Source organism: Euleptes europaea, chromosome 18, assembly GCF_029931775.1.
Source record: "Euleptes europaea isolate rEulEur1 chromosome 18, rEulEur1.hap1, whole genome shotgun sequence".
Lineage (NCBI taxonomy): Eukaryota > Metazoa > Chordata > Lepidosauria > Squamata > Sphaerodactylidae > Euleptes > Euleptes europaea.
In genome coordinates this window covers 3,699,957-3,721,565 of record NC_079329.1, presented here as the reverse complement: position 1 = coordinate 3,721,565, position 21,609 = coordinate 3,699,957, and the positions used below count along the sequence as shown (strand labels likewise).

At 49.6% G+C, this 21,609-nt stretch overlaps 1 protein-coding gene across 3 annotated transcripts in view; it reads right to left on the bottom strand.

The window, feature by feature from the left end:
- LOC130489521 (myosin-7) overlaps positions 1-21,609 on the bottom strand; it is an 85,677-nt gene that overhangs the window by 39,951 nt on the left and 24,117 nt on the right. The window contains exons 31-38 of one of the 3 annotated variants that reach the window (XM_056863270.1): positions 20,450-20,574; positions 18,851-19,159; positions 18,527-18,730; positions 17,738-17,863; positions 16,338-16,613; positions 14,829-14,924; positions 13,882-14,016; positions 12,648-12,793 (exon numbers count right to left, since the gene is read on the bottom strand). The exons of the other annotated variants lie outside the window; for them this stretch is intronic. Coding sequence (XP_056719248.1) covers positions 12,773-12,793; positions 13,882-14,016; positions 14,829-14,924; positions 16,338-16,613; positions 17,738-17,863; positions 18,527-18,730; positions 18,851-19,159; positions 20,450-20,574 — 1,292 coding nt within the window. The 3' untranslated portion in view covers positions 12,648-12,772. Of the gene's footprint in view, positions 1-12,647; positions 12,794-13,881; positions 14,017-14,828; positions 14,925-16,337; positions 16,614-17,737; positions 17,864-18,526; positions 18,731-18,850; positions 19,160-20,449; positions 20,575-21,609 lie in introns of those variants that run through there. 3 annotated transcript variants of the gene reach the window in all.

Genomic DNA, 21,609 nt, shown 5'->3' with positions numbered 1-21,609 from the left:
TCAGCCTGACTTACAGACCGTAAGGGGCTTCATAAGCAACCAACTGCACCACAATATAGGGTTAGGCAGCTGACAACAAATGGCCTTTTTCTTTCTTTCTTTCTTTCTTTCTTTCTTTCTTTCTTTCTTTCTTTCTTTCTTTCTTTCTTTCTTTCTTTCTTTCTTTCTTTCTTTCTTTCTTTCTTTCTTTCTCAGACCAGGGCTAGGGTTGCCAACTCCAGGTTGGGAAACTCCTGGAGATTTGAGGGTGGAACATGAGGAAGGGAGGGGTTTGGAGAGGGGAGGAACCTCAGAATCCATTAGGGTTGCCAACCTCCAGGGGGTGACTGGAGATCTCCTGCTATTACAACTGATCTCCAGCCGATAAAGATCAGTTCACCTGGAGAAAATGGCTGCTTTGGCCACTGGACTCCATGGCCCTGAAGTCCCTCCCCAAACCCTGCCCTCCTCAGGCTGCACCCCCAAAACCTCCCGCCCATGGCGAAGACGGACCTGGCAACCCTAGAATCCATCCTCCAAAGCCGACGTTTTCTCCAGGGGAACTGATCTCTGTAGTCTGGAGATCAGTCATCCCTACCTCTTGGGCACATAAATTCCCCTCTTCCCCTTCCACCTTCCCGAATCTTTCCCCGCTCTGCCCTATAACACAGGGGCAGCCTAGGAAATAATCTGCCCGCCTCCCTAGCGACGCAAACAAAGCAGGGTGTTAATCTCCAAACCCGGAGGGGGCTGCAATCCTCTTCTCCCCGCTGGCTCTCGCCCCTGGGCTTATCCTGGCTCCGTGCACCTGTCCCTGCTCCCCATCCCTCCCACAGCCCGTCAACAATAGCAGCTGAGAATAAGCACAGGTCTCAAAGGCCTTGAGAGCCGCAAAGTTCCAGGGGCCAGGCTCATTCCAGCCCCCCCTCCCCTTCCTCTATGACCCACCTCGCAAGGCACGGTCCCCTTAAACAACCCCTGAGCCCACCCAAGGTCAAGCAAGGTGAAAAGGGGCACTGGAGGGCAGAGGGCAAATGCACTGCACACCCCATGAAGTAGGTGTAGTGGTTAAGAGCGGTGGCTTGGAGCGGTGGACTCTGGTCTGGAGAACCGGGTTCGATTCCCCACTCCTCCACATGAATGGCAGAGGCTAATCTGGTGAACTGGATTTGTTTCCCCATTGCTCCACATGAAGCCAGCTGGGTGGCCTTGGGTTAGTCACGCTCTCTCAGCCCCACACACCTCATAAGGTGTCTGTTGCAGGGAGGGGAAGGGAAGGTGATTGTAAGTCAGTTTGAGTCTCCCTTAAGTGGTAGAGAAAGTCGGCATATAAAAACCTTCTTCTTCTTCTTCTTCTACGTTTGCCAACTCCAGGCTGAGAAATTCCTTGACATTTGGGGGAGGTGTAGGGTTGCCAGCTCCAGGTTGGGAAATACCTGGAGATTTGGGAGGTGGAGTCTGCAAAGGGCAGGGTTTGGGGAGGGGAGGGACTTCAATGCCATAGAGTCCAATTGCCAAAGTGGCCATTTTCTCCAGGGGAACTGATCTCTGTTGTCATAGCGGAAAATGTCCGCCTTCTTCAGTAAGAATCGCTTATGTTGCCTTCTGTGAGGTGTCTGAAAGTCATCTGCAGAGAGTTAAGGGCAGGCCTCCAAACTTTGCAGGCTGATGATCTGAATACAGGCTGGTATCCTGCAGTCCCTAGCAGGCAGGGGGGAAAGTCAAGAGGGTTAAGATATGTAAGAAAAACCCTGCTGGATTGGACCATCTAGCCTAGCAAGTGTCCTGTTTTTAACAGTGGCTGGCCAGATGTTTCTGGGAGATGAAGGCATCACCCTCCAGTAGTCAGCCAACCAGCGATTTGTATCCAGAGGTACACCGCCTTTGAACATGGAGGTTCTATTTAGATAGCCTGGATATTGGCTGTTGATAGGCCTCCCCATCAGGCATCTGGGATGGCTGTGGGGAATATCAGGCTTGGTGGCTTGGAAATGGCCCAGGCATGGTTCAGCCAACGCCACCAAAGGGCTCCAGGGGATGTATCCAGATCAGGGAGAGCTTAAAACATTTGTTGAATTTTAGGGCTATTCCTGGCCATCAAGGGCATGTTTGGGAAACAGTCTGTCCGTGGCTTACACAGCAATCCTACGCAGAGTGATTCTTCTCTAACCCCATTGATTTCAGTAGGCTTAGGGCCAAGCGAGACATTATAGCTGGGTGTGTGTGTGCGGAGACAGACAAGGTCGCCTAGTCCCACCAAACCGTGGCCCTGATCAGGATCGGGCCCTCACAGGGTTTCATTTCTGAATGGGTGTTGGCGTTAGCCTTAAACGTCTAACTTGACCCTTAGACTGGGAGTCACGCTGTTTAGGAGTGAACTGTTAGACTCAGGCCATCAGCTCTGGTGTAAATGCAATGAAGAAAAAGCCAGGCATGTCTGCAAGCATGTATGGAGTGCGATTCCCTCACTCCTTGGTAACCCACCCTGTGCATTGTCGGGTTGCCAATCTCTGGGGCGGGGGCGGGGCTGGAGATCTCTCAGAATTACAATGGATCTCCAGACGATGGAGATCAGTTCCCTGGAGGAAATGTCAGCTTTGGCAGGTGGACTCTACGGCATTATACCCTGCTGAAGTCCTCCCCCCCACACACACACAAACCCGGCCATCCCCAGCTCCATCCTCATCCAGGAATTTCCAAACCCAGAGTTGGCAATCCTAGCATCCAGGTCACATGGCTGGTAATAAGTAGTGACAGCCCACAAGTGTTGCCAACCTTCAGGTGGTGGCTGGAGATCTCCTGCTATTTCAACTGATCTCCAGGCGACAGAGATCCGTTCACCTGGAGAAAACGGCCGCTTTGGAAGATAGACTCTATGGCATTATACCCACTCCCTTCCCTAAACCCCACCCTACTCAGACGCCACCCCCAACATCTCCAGGTATTTCCCAACTCGGAGCTGGCAACCCTACAGCCAATAGATCACAAAGATATGTTTAAAAGTAGCAGCTGAATGGGAAACTGGGGGCAGGGGTTCTTTGGGTTGAAATTATGCCAAGCAAATGGGAGGTTTTTTTTTGGGGGGGGGTTGATGTTAGGGTTGCCAATCTCCAGGTGGGGCCTGGAGATCTCCCCAAATTACACGTAATCTCCAGACAGCATAGATCAGTTCCCTTGAAGAACATGGCTCTTTGGTAGGATTGCCAACCTCCTGGTGGTTGGTATTCAAAATCGGGCTACAAGTACAAAATAGGAGAACGTGAAATCAAAGTTATGCACTTGTTGAAAGCTCAATAAAGCACATATAGGCAATATGCAAACAAATGTGTATTAACTTACCTTGCTCAGTATTTATATCATTTGGATATCCTTGCAGTGAGGTTTTTTCCTCTGAATACATTTGTTTGCATATTGCCTAAATGTGCTTTATTGAGCTTTCAACAAGTGCATAACTTTGATCTCACAACCTCCTGGTGGTGGCTGGAGATCTCCCGCTATTATAACTGATCTCCAGACGACAGAAATCAGTTCCCCTGGAGAAAATGGCTGCTTGGGCAATTGGATTCTATGGCACTGAAGATGCTCCCCTCTCTAAACCCCACCCTCCTCAGACTCCACCCCCAAAACCTACAGGCATTTCCCAACCCGGACCTGGCAACCCTTCTCTTTGGGCTGTATGGCATGCATTACCCCCCTGCTAACTTCCTTCCCCTCCTCAAACCCCACCACCCCCAGGCTCCACCCCCAAAATCTCCAGGAATTTCCCACCCAGAGTTGGCAACCCTACATTTTGACGTGGAGTGGCGGGGGTCCTTGGTGGTCAGCTATCTGGGAGTGTAGCATTCTCCTGGCCCTGGAAAATATCTCTCTTCACACCCAGCGGCTGTTGACGGCTCCCAACCTTGGCCAGGCTTCTGGAATCCCAAGCTTTCTATATCGAGACAAAGAGAAGCAGGGAATAGCTTGGGGGTGGGAGCCGGGGGGGGGGGTGAGGGCAGGCAGCTCATTATCCGGTGGCCTCCTCTTCTCTGTCAGGCAGAAAGCAAGACGCAGAGGCGGAACTGAATCTGGCTTTGTCCCTTGAACATAATGCCCACTTAGTCGGCATAAAGTGGATACCCAAAGAAGAAGACAACTGTTAGCTAGGAAGACGTGATACATTCCAGGATTTTGGGGGTGGGGGAGCGTTGGGGGAGGGAATTGCATATGTGCAACCAAAGGATAATGCCATTTGCAAAGTAATCTGGGTTGTGTTGATTTCCCTCCTCTTGCCCATATTGGAACCTTGCCCGTATCCCAGCGTGGTGTAGTGGTTAAGAGCGGTGGTTTGGAGCGATGGACTCTGATCTCGAGAACCGGGTTTGATTCCCCCACTCCTCCACGTGAGCGGCGGAGGCTAATCTGGTGAACCGGGTTGGTTTCCCCACTCCTCCACATGAAGCCAGCTGGGATACCTTGGGCTAGTCACAGTTATCTTAGAGCTCTCTCAGTCCCACCTACCTCACCGGGTGTCTGTTGTGGGGAGAGGAAGGGAAGGCGATTGTAAGCCGGTTTGAGTCTTCCTTAAATGGTAGAGAAAGTCAGCATATAAAAACCAACTCTTCTTCTTCCTTCTTCCGGGGGCTCTGTCATTCTGACCCATGCCCCTCTGCCCTGAGCCCCCTGGATTCTGAGCCCCCCAATGAGACACCTCTTGTGTCCCTCAGTTCCCCACAAAATCCTATCCCTACTCCCCACTAGGCTATGACATAACCCCCCTCCCTTGGTGCTGACCCACTATCTCACTCAGAGCCAGTGTGGTGTAGTGGTTAGAGTGTTGGATTAAGAGCAGGGCGACCCAGGTTCGAATCCCCTCTCTGCCATGAAAGCTTGCTGGGGGACCACGGACCAGTCACATGCCCTCAGCTTAACCCACCTGACATGGAGATTCGGGTCTAGTAGCACCTCAGAGACCAACGAGATTTTCCGGGCACAAGCTTTCAAGAGTCACAGCTCCCTTCGTCAGATACTTTGACCCTTGAAAGTTCATACCCTGAAGTTTATATCCTCTCCAAGGTGCTAGTGGATGCCAATCTAGATGTTCTTCTGCAGACCAACACGGCTGCCCTCCAAAACTTCCTCACGGGGTTAGAGTAGAATAGAATAGAATCATAGAGTTGGAAGGGACCACCAAGGCCATCAAGTCCAACCCCCTGCACAATGCAGGAAATTCACAACTACCTCCCCCCTCCACACCCCTAGTGACCAGAAGATGGCCAAGATGCCCTCCCTCTCATCCTCTGCCTAAGGTCACAGAATCAGCATTGCTGACAGATGGCCATCTAACCTCTTCTTAAAAACCTCCAAGGAAGGAGAGCTTACCACCTCCCGAGGAAGCCTGTTCCACTGAGGAACCGTTCTCACTGTTAGAAAATTCTTCCTACTGTCTAGACAGAAACTCTTTTGATTTAATTTCAACCCGTTGGTTCTGGTCCGACCTTCTGGGGCAACAGAAAACAACTCGGCACCATCCTCTATATGGCAGCCTTTCAAGTACTTGAAGATGGTTATCATACCACCTCTCAGTCTTCACCTGTCCAGGCTAAACATACCCAGCTCCTTCAACCTTTCCTCATAGGACTTGGTCTCCAGACCCCTCACCATCTTTGTTGCCCTTCTCTAGACACGTTCCAGCTTGTCTACATCTGTGGTGCCCAAAACTGAACACAGTACTCTAGTTGAGGTCTAACCAGAGCGGAGTAAAGCGATACCATCACTTCACGTGATCTGGACACTATACTTTGATGGAGGATAAAATGGAGGAGAAGAGAAGGATGTAAGCCGCTCTGGGTCTCCGCTGGGGAGAAGGCTGGAGTATAAATGAAGTAAAAATTAAAACAAAAACAAAAAAAACCGAATGCCAAACTACTTATTTAAGCATTTCCAGCTAATTATCCACCATCCCTTAATATCATCCTCCGCAATGCTTTGAGAGTTATGGATTCTCCTCAGGTTGGACCTCCATCTCCCAGCACCGCCGCCACTTCTGCGGAGAACTTCGGTCCTCATCTCCCTCCCAATCCAAAACACGCCCCATCTGCTCTGCGGATGCCTCATGAGTCTGGCCCGCACTCCCTGGGAGACAACTGACTTTTTAGGATGGTACAAAAGGGTGCTTTTTTTTTAATGGACTGGAGATTTTGTGCACCTGCCGGGCCCAAAGCCTCCGGTGACATCATCAGCCCAGTTTTGCGGGCAAGGCGTGTGGACGGGCGACAGGTGGGACGACGGGAGACAGTGACAAGATTTATAGACCCCCACTTGGAACCCAACCAGCCCTACTTAAACGAGCATCCTCCTGCCCTCTAGGCAGTTCAGGAGCTGGTCCAAACGCATCTGCAGCCCCTATTGCCATCGCCTTGGGGGCGAGGCCCCCCCCACAAGGACGGGTGTTAATGGGGAGCCAGATAATGTGGGGAGGGGCCAGAACCTAGAGGAGAGGAATCAGCAAGTGGACTTGCGTTCGGATTCTGAATTTTTGTTGGGGGGATGTCCGACCTTTTTTCTCTTAACCCTTTTCCTCAGGTCATCCACTTGCAATTATCATAAAATCATAGAATCCTAGAGTTGGAAGGGGACACCAAGGTCATCTAGTCCAACCCCCTGCACAATGCAGGAAATTCACAACTAATTACTCAGATAACTCCTCTTCTCTGGGGGCCTTTCCAGCCTAGGCCGGTCTACGAAGGGGAGAGCAGGACTCCCCCCCCCACTCCCTCCTTCACCACTGAGGTCTCATGCTGCCCTTCAAAAGTGCCCAGCACTCCAGAAGAAACCCCTCACCTGTACCCACCCCCCAGTGGCAATTTAACCTCAAGCTGGAAGAGGCACGGACCATCGGGGCTCTCTGTAACCCCCCTCCCAGCAGGTACTCTTGGTAATGGGGATGTAATGGGGGGTGCATGCAGGTGGGGGGTAGGGAGAGATCTGGGAGTTGAAGAACAGCTGGATTTGAGTCCAGTAGCGCCTTCAAGGCCAACAAGATCTTTTGGGTATGAGCTTTGGAGAGTCAGATCTCCCTTCGTCATATACAAGTCAGACTAGAGATCCCCAAGTCTGTATATCCCAGTCTGAAGGTGGGAGGGGTGTTGCTAAGGAAGGAGCCAGGAAGAAGAAGAAAAAGCAGAAGAAGAGATAGTTTTATATGCCAACTTTCTCTACCACTTAAGGAAAAATCAAACTGGCTTACAATCACCTTCCCTTCCCCTCAGCTTGATCGGAGTAGGGGGAAAATATTGAGGAGTCTGCTTTGGAAAAAACAGGCATTTTGAAGATATAGAACAGAAAGGTAGTGCGGGGCATCCCAGTTAGCAAATCCACACCCTCTGATCCCTATTCCCTTGAGATTCACTAAATTGGCCCTAGATGAAAAGAGGTGCAATGGGTATCATCTGCAGTAAAGGGTGCTAAAGCGGGTCAATGCTTTTCAGTGCCTATACTCTTAGAATGGACCCCTTCCTGAGAAGAAGTACGTTATCTTATTCAGTTTAGACACCTACTAAGCAGGACTCAATGCTTCTTACCGAAGTAAGCTTTCTCTTGAAGTGCCCCAATAAATTATGAAAGGGATGTGAATGTATATACATTTTATTTTACATAATATATATGCATGTAAATGGTTACAAAGTTCAGTCATTGTGAGTCTTAAACATGTTCATGTATGCAAGCAATCTTAAACACTCTCTATTCCTCTATATGAGAGTTCAAACCTTAAACCAGTAATAATAGTTCATTCAGGAAATATAAGTTACAGAAATCTGGTAAAAAATGGTTAGTGCAATGAATAAGATTTAATTTAGTTAAAAGCATCTTAATTCAAAGTACCTATAATATCATAAAATATAAGACATACTTCACCTAGTCGTGTCATTTGTGAATATAACTTTTCCCATCATTCTCGTCTTGTTAAGAATACGGTTTATTTATTTGACTCTTGTTTTACCTTTAAAAGATCTCCTTAACTTTCATATAACATCACATTGGATAATTTCATTACATCATAGCTCTCAGTCAGCAAATGTTAACAGAATACAGAGCAAAGGTCAGAAACACCTTGATGCTGCCTGTGTTTCAGTGGAGAACATCCTGGAAGCCTCCTTGCCGGCTTCAAGTTTGCTCTGAATATCCTCAGAAACAAGCGCCTTTCTAAGAGGGCAATCGGTCAAGGACGGATCTGCAGCTCCTTAACAAAAAAACATTTAAGCTGAGTCATTTCCTTTGAGAGTCAGGCTTCTGAAAAACCTGTTTTCTCCTTATATATGAAGTCTATATGGATTTCAAATGGGAAAAATTCTATATTCTTTCTGCATTTGTGCATTTGCCCGTTACAGTGGAAGCTTTCAAGTTACTCAGAACCCCTCATCAGGAAAGGAAAGGAGTCTGCGTTCTGGGCTGTGGAAACACTTACAAGCGATGGAGAGCCAGGCTGTTTTGCAAGGTGGTGTGTGATCATGAAAGTGCATTATCTCCTTGGTGTTGATCCATGTTTTAATGGGCCTTAAGTGGAGAACAAAAGTTTTTGCGATTAGGCTGCGCCGTCGCTAATGGCTTTTCCATTTCCGACCATCTTGGCTTCGTGCAGAGCTGCTGTGAGATCATATCGTTTGCTTGAGCTGTGTAGAGTTGGTGGTTCACTCTTCTTTCATGCGAGGTTGTGGTCAAACCAAAAGGGACTCCTCGGTCTAACAGGCCTCGAATGCAAAGAACGGTTCTAGGCTATTCCAGACAATAAGGTTGCCACCCTCCAGGTGGGGTCTGGAGTTCTCCTGGAACTACAGGGGTCAGTTTCCCCAGGAGAAATTGGCAGCTTCAGAAGGTGGACTCTCTAGTATCGCATGCCTGCTGTACCCGCACCCTTCCCCAGACTCTGCCCTTCCCAGACTACCAGCGTGGTGTAGTGGTTAAGAGCGGTGGTTTGGAGCGGTGGAGTCTGATCTGGAGAACCGGGTTTGATTCCCCACTGCTCCACATGAGAGGCGGAGGCTGATCTGGTAAACTGGATTTGTTTCCCCACTTCAACACATGAAGCCAGCTGGGTGTCCTTGGGCAAGTTACGATTCTATTAAGAGCTCTCTCAGCCCCACCTACCTCCCAGGGTGTCTGTTGTGGGGAGGGGAAGGGAAGGTGATTGTAAGCCGGTTTGAGTCTCCCTTAAGTGGTAGAGAAAGTTGGCATATAAAAACCGACTCTTCTTCTTCTACCTCCAAATCTCCAGCAATTTTCCCTCCTGGAGTTGGCAACTCCACCAGACCAGAGTGTCTCTGGGTACATTTCCTGGCTTGCCCTGGAAGTCAGATGACTTGTGTGTGAATCACCTCCTTCTGGTTTTTATTTTTAAAAAATCTATCAATAGCCCCCGACCAGCCTCCCTCTAATCCTTCCAAGTCTATTTTAATAGTGCCGACCTATTTTAATCAGTTTAATCAACAGATTTGGCAGAAACCAGCCTAATCTATACATCTGCGTGCTTTCATCTCCTCTAATCTCCTTGCATATTGGATTTAATGCTCCTGATCCCTTTTAGGTACCCACCTAATCTCATTTGCACATATGCGTATTTTAATCTGCCTTTTGTTTATCAGGCCGAAGGCAGACTCTGTGTTTGAGTTCCCTGTGAATTCTGAAGGCATCCAGCAGCCCGGCCCTGGATGTGCTCTGCCAGACAGGAGGGTGAGTCTGATTCACTTTCAGAAAATGGGTGGTGGTGGGGGAAATCCCTCAGATCTCACCTCCTGAGACTGCAAACAAAGCCCTTTTCCCAGACAATTGATTTAACTGCTCAGTTAAACCAACGGATTAAGTGATTCAAACCACCTGCTTTGGTTGATCAAAAAGAAGAGTTGGTTTTTGTATGCTGACTTTCTCTACCACTTAAGGGGGAATCAAACCGGCTTACAATCCCCTTCCCTTCCCCTCCCCACAATGGACACCTTGTGAGGTAGGTGGGGCTGAGAGATCTCTAAGAGAGCTGTGACTAGCCCAAGGTCACCCAGCTGACGTCATGTGTAGGAGTGGGGAAACCAACCTGGTTCACCAGATTAGCGTCCGCCGCTCATGTGGAGGAGTGGGGAATCAAATGCAGTTCTTTCGATCCTTCACCCAGTGACCCCTACTCCATCCCCAGAAGATGGCCAAGGTGCCTTCCCTCTCATCATCTGCCTAAGGTCACAGAATCAGCATTGCTGACAAATGGCCATCTAACCTCTCCTTTAAAACCTCCAAGGAAGGAGAGCGTACCACCTCCCGAGGAAGCCTGTTCCACTGAGGAACTGCTCTGTTAGAAAATTCTTCCTAATGTCAAGACATAAACTGTTTTGATTTAATTTCAACCCGTTGGTTCTGGTCCGACCTCCTGGGGCAACAGAAAATAACTCGGCACCCTCCCCTATATGACAGCCTTTCAAGTACTTGAAGATGGTAATTATATCCCCTCTCAGTCTTCTCCTCTTCAGAAGAAGAGTTGCTTTTTATATCCTGCTTTTCTATACCTTTAAAGAATCTCAAAGCGGCTTACAATTGCCTTCCTCTCCCAACAGATACTTTGTGAGGTAGGTGGGACTGAGAGAGTTCGGAGAGAACTGTGACTAGCCCAAGGTCACCCAGCTGGCTTCATGTGGAGGAGTGTGGGGAATTAAAACTGGTTCTCCAGATTAGAATCCACCACTCCTAACCACTACACAGCTTTATGTTACACATGAAATGCCACCAAGGCACGCCTTGAATGGCTGTCAAAATTCAGTAGAAATTTGAAATTTAGCAAAATGTTCACTATCTAGAAGTGCGGCCCTCTCTGAATTTTGCATCTGAAAATTGCGCAGCAGGTGGGATACTTTAAAAAGTTGAGTTTTTAAAAGTTCTATAATAACATTGAGAACTGGTGCAGTATAGTGGACTTAGGGCCCTGGGTGACCCAGGTTCAAACTCCACTTCTATCATGGAAGTTTGCCGGATGACCTTGGGCCCGTCACAAACTCTCAGCCTGGCCTGATCCCCTATGATTAGCTATAGTGGAGCAAAATGAAATATAATGTAATTTTGCATATTTTTCATGCAAAGTCAAGATCGGAAATCCCCCCCCCCACCTGCTAATTCATCAGCTCTGTTCTGTATCCATTCTGCTCTAAAACGGAGAGATTCTCCCAACGTTGCATTCTGTGAAAGGTACCGATTTCTGCACAAAATTGATGAGAAGGTATCTCTGCTTCCCGTAAAAGATTAAACCTAATAAAGCAGTACCAGGCAGTAGCCACAAAGTGGCAGTGGTGGATCAGGAAGGAGAATGGCCGCTAGCCAAGCTATGTCAAAAAAAACTGGGACAAAATGCTAATTTTGGACAAAATACAACTTTTGCCATCCCCCTCCCCTAAATCTGGTGCTTTGGGGGCGGAAATGTGGGGTCGCATGGAGAGAAAGTCAGCTAATAAAAACACCGCAGGGGTATTGTCCCAAAGGGAGAAGGACTGTAAACTGTATCCAGACCTGAATCCTGCCGTTGGATCAGATCATGGGTCTGCCCAGCCCAACCAGAGTTCTGTTTGCGGTGGAGGACAGCCACTGTTCCAAAACAGTACGGATAGGCACCGACCTTCCCCTCTTTGTCTGTCTGCAGGGCAGCCCTCAAGGAATCAATAGGGTGGGAATAAATGACTAGGCAATTTCCCCTTCTCCTGACCTAGATCTCTCCATCTAGGAAACTAAAAACTCCTAGGGGCCCAAGCAGGATATCTCCCCCCCTGTCCGGTCTCTCCCACTCCTTTTAACTCACTCTCAACTTTCTGAACATGCTCAGTTCTCATCAGGCTGTGTGGTTGTTTTTTTCTGGGGGTGAGTGACTTTTAATTTTTTTTTTACAAACAAATGTTTTTCTGCATAAAAAAAGTGGGGAGGGGGGTGCAAAAAGTCAGGAATGGGTGGGGTGGGGAACAAACTATTTGGAATTCTCACATGTACACCTACATGTCCCATCTTCTCCAGGATTAGGTCAGCTCTTGGGGGTTTAAGCTAGGCCAGGTTTCCATCTTCATCTGTTTTAGTGCCTCTTACAGATTCAAAATGTGCCTTATAGAGCATGTTCAGTCCAGGTATCCCTCATCTTTTCCCCTTTTGGTATGCAGAGGCCAGCGTGGTGTAGTGGTTAAGAGCGGTGGTTTAGAGTGGTGGAGTCTGATCTGGGGAACCGGATTTGATTCTTCTCCACATGAGCAGTGGCTAATCTGGTGAACTGGATTTGTTTCCCCACTCGTACACATGAAACCAGCTGGGTGACCTTGGGCCAGTCACAGCTCTGATAGAGCCCTCTCAGCCCCACCTACCTCACAGGGTGTCTGTTGTGGGGAGGGAAAGGGAAGGTGGTTATAAGCCGGTTTGAGTCTCCCTTAAGTGGTAGAGAAAGTTGGCATATAAAAACCAACTCCTCCTCTTCCTCTTCCTCTTCTTCTTCTTCGTCATCACCTGCGGGGTAGCCTGAACTCCCCATTCAGTCAATGAACCCCATTGCTTCTGAACAGGGATGTTTCACTATGCACTCATGGCTCTTAGCCATCGATAGGCCTATGTCCACATCCATCCATCTGCCCGTCTGCACACACGCACACACACACACACACACACACACGGAAGAGCTTGCTATATGACGGTCTTTATTCTACATGCTGATATACAGAGCGAGGGGAGTCAGGGAAGGTTCTCTCCAGCGCCTTTGACGTATGGAGACAGGAGCAGGGAGGAAGACGAGGGCAGACGATCTTCCAAGGAGTTACTCCTCGTTCAGACCTTTCTGCAAGGGAACCCAGAGAGAGAGAAGGATGGAGACAGTGTGTGAAGGGCTACAGCTGGGGCCCCTGAGCTTTTTGAGACCGTGGGCCCTTTTGGAATTCAGAGAGGGGGTGGTGAGCACCACTCTCCTATGGAAAGTGGAGCCAAACCCAAAACGGCTGCCTCAGGAAGCAGAGCCAAACAGAATATCTCCTGCCTCCTGGGGAAGAATGAAATCCTAAAGGGAGAACAGAACCACATGCTGCCTAAGGAATAGCGCTGCCAACCTCCAGGTACTAGCTGGAGATCTCCTGCTATTACAACTGATCTCCAGCCAATAGAGATCAGTTCCCCTGGAGAAAGTGGCCGCTTTGGCAACTGGACTTTATGGCATTGAAGTCCCTCCCCTCCCCAAACCCCGCCCTCCACAGGCTCCACCCCAAAAACCTCCCGCCGATGGTGAAGAGAGACCTGGTAACCCTACTAAGGAAAGACTAGTTTCCTCCTCATCCTCCAGTGGGAAACTCTTCTATTTGAAGGAGGGAAGCCAATAACAAGACCAGCCTTACAATGGCCTCTCCCCTCTTTCTGATAAGCTCACTTTGTGCCATGGTGCTCCCAGGCTCGTAAGAACATAAGAAAGGCCATGCTGGATCAGACCCAGGCCCATCAAGTCCAACAGTCTGTTCACCCAGTGGCCCGACCAGGTGCCGCTAGGAAGCCTTGGGTTGCCAACCTCCAGGTACTCCAGGTACTAGCTGGAGATCTTCTGCTATTACAACTGATCTCCAGCCGATAGAGATCAGTTCCCTTGGAGAAAATAGCCATTTTGGCCATTGGACTCTATGGCATTGAAGCACCTCCCCAAACCCTGCCCTCCCCAGGCTCCACCCCCAAAACCTCCCACCGGTGGCAAAGAGGGACCTGGCAACCCTAAGGAAGCCCACAAACAAGACGACTGCAGCAGCGTTGTCCTGCCTGTGTTCCACGGCACCTAATATAATAGGCATGCTCCTCTGCTCCTGGAGAGGCTCCATATTGGGCAACCCTGAGATGGAAAGGACCAGAGCGTATCCGGTATGAAGGAGCAGCCTCACATCCCATTCTCACCTTTGCCCCGATGTCACGGCTCTTGGCCCTCAGCTTGTTGACCTGGGACTCCGCGATGTCGGCTCGCTCCTCGGCCTCATCCAGCTCGTGCTGAACTTTCCGGAATTTGGCCAAGTTGGAGTTGGCCTGCTCCTCCTAGGAGAGAAAGAATGGAAAGCAAGGGGGAGATGGTCAATATTCAACTCACCAGGATATCTCTGTGGGTGGGTGAAGGGTTTGGAGAGATACAGCTGCCGTAGGTTCCTTGGAGCGTGGAAATAAAAATGTGAGAGACCACCATCGTCTTCATAATTTTAGGTATGTGGAGGGTGAGGAAAATTCCAGGCGGATAAAATATTAAACAGGAAGTGCTTGCTATGGCTACTAAGTAGGGTTTCAGACTCTGAGTAGGGAAAGGTTGGAAGAAGAAGAAGAAGAAGAAGAAGAAGAAGAAGAAGAAGAGGAGGAGGAGGAGGAGGAGAAGAAGAAGAAGAGGAGGTGGTGGTGGTGGTGGTGGTTTTTATATGCCGACTTTCTCTACCACTTAAGGAAGAATCAAACCGGCTTACAATCACCTTCCCCTCCCCACAACAGACACCCTGTGAGGTAGGTGGGGCTGAGAGAGTGTGACTAGCCCAAGGTCACCCAGTTGGCTTCGTGTGTAGGAGTGAGGGAAACAAATCCAGTTCACCAGATTAGCCTCCGTCACTCATGTGGAGGAGGGGGGACTCAAACCTGGTTCTCCAGATCAGAGTCCACCACTCCAAACCACCGCTCTTAACCACTACACCACGCTGGCTCTCAGAAGAAGGGAACCCCCCACCCCAAAGGCTATGTTTGGGTTCACAGGACCTGCCTAGAACAAAGCCATGTGGGATGGGGCTGTAATAAGAAGAACTGGGCAAAATTGAGCTAAAGAGCTGACTGGACCCGACCCATAATTAAGAAGGGAACATCTGGCCACTCACCGCCTCTTCCGCCTGCCTCTTGTACGCTTTCACCTTCAGCTGGAGTTTATCCACCAGGTCTTGAAGACGGACGAGATTCTTCCGATCTTCCTCTGTCTGCATCGCAAGAGAGAGAGAGAAGCCAGGTTTTTAATCAGGCTGAGCCTAAACACCGACTCACAGAACTGGCTCTGCAGATGTGTCTCCCGCAGTCACAACCACAAGTCCCATTTCTTTTGTGCTGTTATAGGTGGCTGATGTCTGGGCCAGGGTTGCCAACTCCAGCTTGGGCAATTCCTGGAGATTTGGGAGTGGAGCCTGGGGAGGGTGGAGTTTGGGGCAGGCCGGGAGCTCAGCAGGAACGTAATGCCATCGAGTCCACCCTCCAAAGCATCCATTTTCTCCAGGGGAGTTGATCTCCGTGGTCAGGAGATCAGCTGTAATTCCGGGAGGTCTCCAGGCCCCACCTGGAGGTTGGCAACCCTACCTCTGGCCTCCAGAGTTGTACAGCTTTTAAAAGACAATGATGATACTCTGAAACACTTCCTTGGGTAATTGCTTCCAGTTTACGTACGGAGTCTGTGTAACGCTGGTGGAGGACCCCACTATTCTACTGGGTGTGGTTTTCTACTGGAACTGGGAGGGAGGTTGGTTGTGACTAGACAACACTTATCACCAGGTTATAAAAGCTCCTTTTGACGGTAGGTAACTAGAATAGAGTTCCTAGAACATCTCTATAGACCTTGCATGTTGTATGAAGAAGAAGAGTTGTCAAAAAGGGCAAGAGTCCAGTAGCACCTTAAAAACTAACAAAAATATTTTCTGGTAGGGTATGAGCTTTCGTGAGCCACAGCTCACTTCTTCAGAGTTGGTTTTTATATGCCAATTTTTCTCTAACTTTCTTAAGGAGAATCAAACCGGCCTATGATCACCTTCCCTTTCCTCCCCACAACAGACAGCTTGTGAGGTAGATGTGGCTGAGAGAGCTCTAAGAGAACTGTGACTAGCCCAAGGTCACCCAGCTGGCTTCATGTGGAGGAGTGGGGAATCAAACCCAGTTCTCCAGATTAGAGTCCGCTGCTCTTAACCACTACACCACGCTGTAGAACCTGAGGTGGCAACCTGATTGTGTTCTGGATGCAGCTGGTCTACTCTGAAAATGCTGTGAGGACAGGGTGGATCATTCTCAAACTAACGTACGTGAGATGTGTTTCAAAACATGTAATTAGGCATTGGAATGGAGGCAAACATGGGGCCTGAATTCACAGAATCATAGAGTTGGAAGGGACCACCAGGGTCATCTAGTCCAACCCCCTGCACAATGCAGGAAATTCACAACTACCTCCCCCACACCCCCAGTGACCCCTACTCCATGCCCAGAAGATGGCCAAGGTGCCCTCCCTCGCATGATCTGCCTAAATTCATAGCATCAGCATCCTGAAGAACCACAAGCAATCTCACACCAAGGTGTTGGTCCAAAGCCCGGACTGTGGTAAGAGAAGGCGAATGAAGGCCTCCGAGCCACCGCACCTGGTAGGTGAGCTCCTTGATGCGCCGCTCGCACTTGCGCATCCCCTTGATGTTCTCGGCATTGCGCTTCTGCTCCAGCTCCAGCTCGTTCTCCAGCTCCCGCACCCGGGCCTCCAGCTTCTGGAGCTGCTTCTTGCCGCCCTTGAGGGCCAGCTGCTCGGCCTCATCCAGGCGCATCTGCAGGTCCTTGATGGTCTGCTCCATGTTCTTCTTCATCCGCTCCAGGTGCGCGCTGGTGTCCTGCTCCTTCTTCAGCTCTTCCGCCATCATGGCCGCCTTACGACACAGAAAAACAAGGCAAAGGTTCATTTGGGGAGGATTCCCTCAGTTCAAGCACCTCCCAAGGGTCTGTCCAGTCCAGTTTTCACAGGGGTTTGTATTTTGGAGAAGCAAACATATCCCTCCCTAACACCTCAGCTACTTGTTCCTGTGAATGTTGTTGGGAGGGGCTGTGGTTCAGTGGTAGAGCATCTGCTTGGCATGCAGAAGGTCCCAAGTTCAATCCCCGGCATCTCCAGTTAAAGGGACCAGGGAGGTAGGTGATGGGAAAGACCCCTGCATGAGACACTGGAGAGCCATGGAGAGGGGCCGTGACTCAGTGGCAAAACATCTGCTTGGCATGCAGAAGGTCCCAGTTTCAATCTCCAACACCTCCAGTTAAAAGGACCAGGCAGGTAGGTGATGTGAAAGACTTTCATCTGGACCCTGGGAGAGCTGCTGGCAGTCTGAGTAGACAATATTGATTGTGATGGACCAGTATAAGGCAGCTTCATGAATTCAGTATTACCCTTTTCACATCCCAGAATGCCTCTGCTCACCAGGGACCACTTCCTCACAGCATGCCAAAGGAAAGTGAGAATTTTGTGATAGGTTTATGTTAATTCTGATGAGCTTAACTCACCTTGTGGGGAAAATTTGTAGAGTGTACTTTTGTGTTGTAGAAGCAGGACATCTATCTTAAAGGTAAAGGTAGTCCCCTGTGCAAGCACCGGGCCATTACTGACCCATGGGGTGACGTCAAATCCCAATGTTTACTAGGCAGACTTTGTTTACGGGGTGGTTTGCCATTGCCTTCCCCAGTCATCTACACTTTACCTCCAGCAAGCTGGGTACTCATTTTACTGACCTCGGAAGGATGGAAGGCTGAATCAACCTTGAGCTAGCTGCCTAAAACCGACTTCCATCAGGATCGAACTCAGGTCGTGAGCAGAGCTTTTGACTGCAGGACTGCAGCTGACCAATCTGCACCACGGGGCTCTATTGTTACAGAAGTAATTAACCCCGTCTTTCACATTTGCTTGAGTTGAGTTCCTTTCAGGAACTGGCCCTTTCGGGATGCTTCTGAATTAGAGCTAGGCCTTCCTTAGGGAAGAGGCGAATCAGCTTCCCCTTTCACTCACATCAGTGATGGCTTTCTTGGCCTTCTCTTCCGCGTTCCTGCACTCCTGGACCGCTTCCTCCACCTCCGTCTGCAGTTGGGAGAGGTCGGACTCCATCTTCTTTTTCTGGTTGATGAGGCTGGTGTTCTGGATTGGGCAAAAAGGAGAAAGCAGGAGGGGATTATTGTGGAGGGGATTTTAAATCTGGTTTTCGATTTGTCTGCGCCCACCATGCTGTGCCAGAATTCCACAGGGGCCTGCAGGTTCAAAAAGGGTGGAGATCTCTGCTCTAAGTCACCATTTTCTGGAGAGTGTAAGGTTATTACGCTCTAGATAATCCCACAAAAGGGAATTTGAGGGTATCGCACAATCCACAAGGTTTAGGAACACTGAGGCCATTTATGCTTGGTAATTAGCAGCGCGTTCCAGGCTGAAGTGCATATTTTTTTTGAGTTTTTCACGCTGAACAGTCCTTTAGGAAGTGACTGCGAAGCTGGCGCATACCTGCTTCGCATTTCTTAAGAGCCCCTTTAACGCGACCTTCTGTGTTTGCTCCGCCCAAGCCTCGAAGAATTCCCTCTAGGAAGCATGCCAAATCACAGCCTCGTGTTATCTATGCAAACGGTGGTTGGCTAATGGAAGGAACGAAGGAGCACGCGAGTGGGTGTGTGTGGAATTTCTCCTTTTGCGTTGTTACCATGAATAGGCATTTTAAAGATCAATTTAAAAAAAAAAAAAGAGCTTTGAGCGAGCTTCAAAATTGACCCTGCATAAATGGCCTGACTGTCTTGCTTCGGAGGCGCCTCTTACCTGAGAGTGGAGGAGCTGGACCCTTTCGCTGGCTTCGATCAACTCCTGTTCGGCCAGTTTCCGTGCCCTTTCCGTCTGCTCCACCACCGCCCGCAATTCCTCCAGCTCTGACTGCAAGAGGTTGTTCCTCCTTTCGACAATGGCAATGTTTTCTTTCAGGTCCTCGTTGGCTCGGACAACGTCGTCCAGTTGTATCTGGGTGTCCTGGAAAAAAAGGAGAAAGTCATGCCGAAAGGAGACGGATGAGGTAAACACGAGCTGTGAGGTGACAGGGGAAGTGGAAATGAAGAGCTGAGGGAGAACGAGCCAACCCTCGGGTGGTACCTTGAGGTATCCCTGCAGAGTTTTGACTTGCTTCTGGGCCTCGGCTGCTATGCGGTTGGCGTGACTCAGCTGGATCTCCATCTCGTTCAGGTCCCCCTCCATCTTCTTCTTGACCCTCAGCGCCTCGTTGCGGCTGCGGGTCTCAGCGTCCAGCGAGGTCTGGAGCGAGTCCACCATTCGCAAGTGGTTCCGCTTGGCCTGCTCCATCTCCTCGTCCTTCTCGGCCAGCTTGCGCTCGATGTCGGCCTTAATCTGGTTGAACTCCAGCTGGGCCCGGAGGATCTTGCCTTCCTCGTGCTCCAGAGAGGCCTGGAGAGCGTGCGGGTATGTGGGGGAGAGATAGTATTGGGTACAGGGAGAGAACAAAATGGCTGTGTGAGAGAATGGTTATATGAAGAAAGCATGGGCAGAGTCGTCACTGTACAAAGAAGTTTGCTTTAGAGCAGGGGTGTCAAACATACGGCCAGCGGGTCAGATCCGGCCCCTTGAGAGCTCTTATCCGGCCCACGAGCAAACTGAGGCAGCCACCCCCCCCACCCACTCTTGATCTGGGCTGACAAGGCATGGCCCAGCTTGACCAAGTGACATTTATATTATATCCCGCCCTCCGTAACAAATGAGTTTGACACCCCTGCATTGGAGTTTGTTAAATATTATTTGCCCTGAGTTGGACGGCCCAGGCAAGCCTGATCTTGTCAGCTCTTGGAAGATGGGAGACCACCAAGGAAATCCAGCGTTGCCAACCTCCAGGTACTTAACAAACACAACCAAGCACTGATGACACACAAAAATATATAATGAAAATTCTGCAAATACAATCAATATTACAGATTCCCGAGTCTGTACAAGGTTACAGAAGAATGTTGTTATGCTGAAAAGCAACGCGGCTACAGAAAAAAGGCGTTGCGATGGGGCTCTTGCGCCCCATCAATCACTAATATCTTTATGATAAACTTTGAAAAACTCACATATACAATAACAATCCTTTTTCTTCCCATATTCTTATGTACAAACGTTTCATTGATGATGCCTTTATGTTAATTGATGATGCTTCGATTTTTCAAGATCTCATGGTATGGTTAAATTCCAGACACCTCAAAATTTCATTCACTGGTGTAGTTGATCCTGTACATGTTAATTTTTTGGATTTAACTGTAATTGTAAATAACTCCATCAGTGTGTCATCAGTGCTTGGTTGTGTTTGTTAATCTCCTATATAAGCACGAGGTTTTTGCTTTGATTCCTAACCTCCAGGTACTAGCTGGAGATCTCCTGCTATTACAGCTGATCTCCAGCCTATAGAGATCAGTTCCCCTGGAGAAAACGGCCACTTTGGCCTTTGGACTCTATGGCATTGAAGTCCCTCCCCGCCCCAAACCCCTCCCTCCTCAGGCTCCGCCCAAAAAAAATCTCCAGGTATTTCCCAACCCGGAGCTGGCAACCCTACTCCTGTGGCAACCATTGTTGTATTGCAGCCATTTTGTGGCTGTGCCCACAACATTTTCCCAGTATTCCAATGGTGCCCAGAGGCCCAGAAAGGCTGGGAACCCCCGAGCTGAGGGGTTTCGTGGGAGCTTCACGCTCCAGCGCCTTCCTCACCTCAGCCTCCTCCAGAGCCGCCTGCAGCTCAAGCTTCTCGGCCTCCAGCTGCTTCCGAATCTTCTCAAGCTCATGGATGTTCTTGTTGCTGGCTCCCAGCTGCTCCGTGAGGTCTGAGATCTCCTCTGCCAGGAGGAACGGGAAAAGAAGAAGAGCCGGTTTTTAGATGCTGACTTTCTCTACCTTTTTAAAAGAAGAATCAAACCGGCTTACGGTCTCCTTCCCGTCCTCTCCCCGCAACAGACACCTTGTGAGGTAGGTGGGGCTGAGAGAGTTCAGAGAGAACTGTGACTAGGCTAGCTGACTTCGTGTGGAGGAGTGGGGAAACCAAACTGGTTCTCCTGATTAGAGTCCGCGGCTCATGTGGAGGAGTGGGGAATCAGAGAATCATAGAGTTGGAAGGTACCACCAGGGTCATCTAGTCCAACCCCCTGCACAATGCAGAAAATTCACAACTACCTCCCCCCCCACACCCCCAGTGACCCCTACTCCATGCCCAGAAGATGGACAAGATGCCCTCCCTCTCATGATCTGCCTACGGTCATAGAATCAGCACTGCTGACAGATGGCCATCTAGCCTCTGTTTAACAACCTCCAAGGAACAACCTCCCGAGGAAGCCGGTTCCACCGTGGAACCACTCTGTCAGGGTGTTCCTCCTAATGTTTAGACGGAAACTCTTTTGATCTAATTTCAACCCGTTGGTTCTGGTCCGACCTTCTGGGGCAACAGAAGACAACTCAGCACCATCCTCTATATGACAGCCCTTCAAGTATTTGAAGGTGGTTATCATATCACCTCTCAGTTGTCTCCTCGCCAGGCTAAGCATAGCCAGCTCTTTCAACCTTTCTTCATAAGACGTGGTCTCCAGACCCCTCACCATCTTTGTTGCCCTCCTCTGGACACATAAGAAAGGCCCTGCTGGATCAGACCAAAGCCCAACAAGTCCAGCAGTCTGTTCACACAGTGGCCAACCAGGTTCCAGCTTGTCTACATGCTTCAACCCTGGTTCTCCAGATTAGAGTCCACTACTCTTAACCACTACACCACGTTGATCAGCGTACACCCACCAGACACAGACTTGGTCAGGGTACTAGGAGAATCCCCCTCTCTTGTCCACCAAGAGGGAGCAGGTCTTGAGGCCTCAAGGCTTGAGGATGGG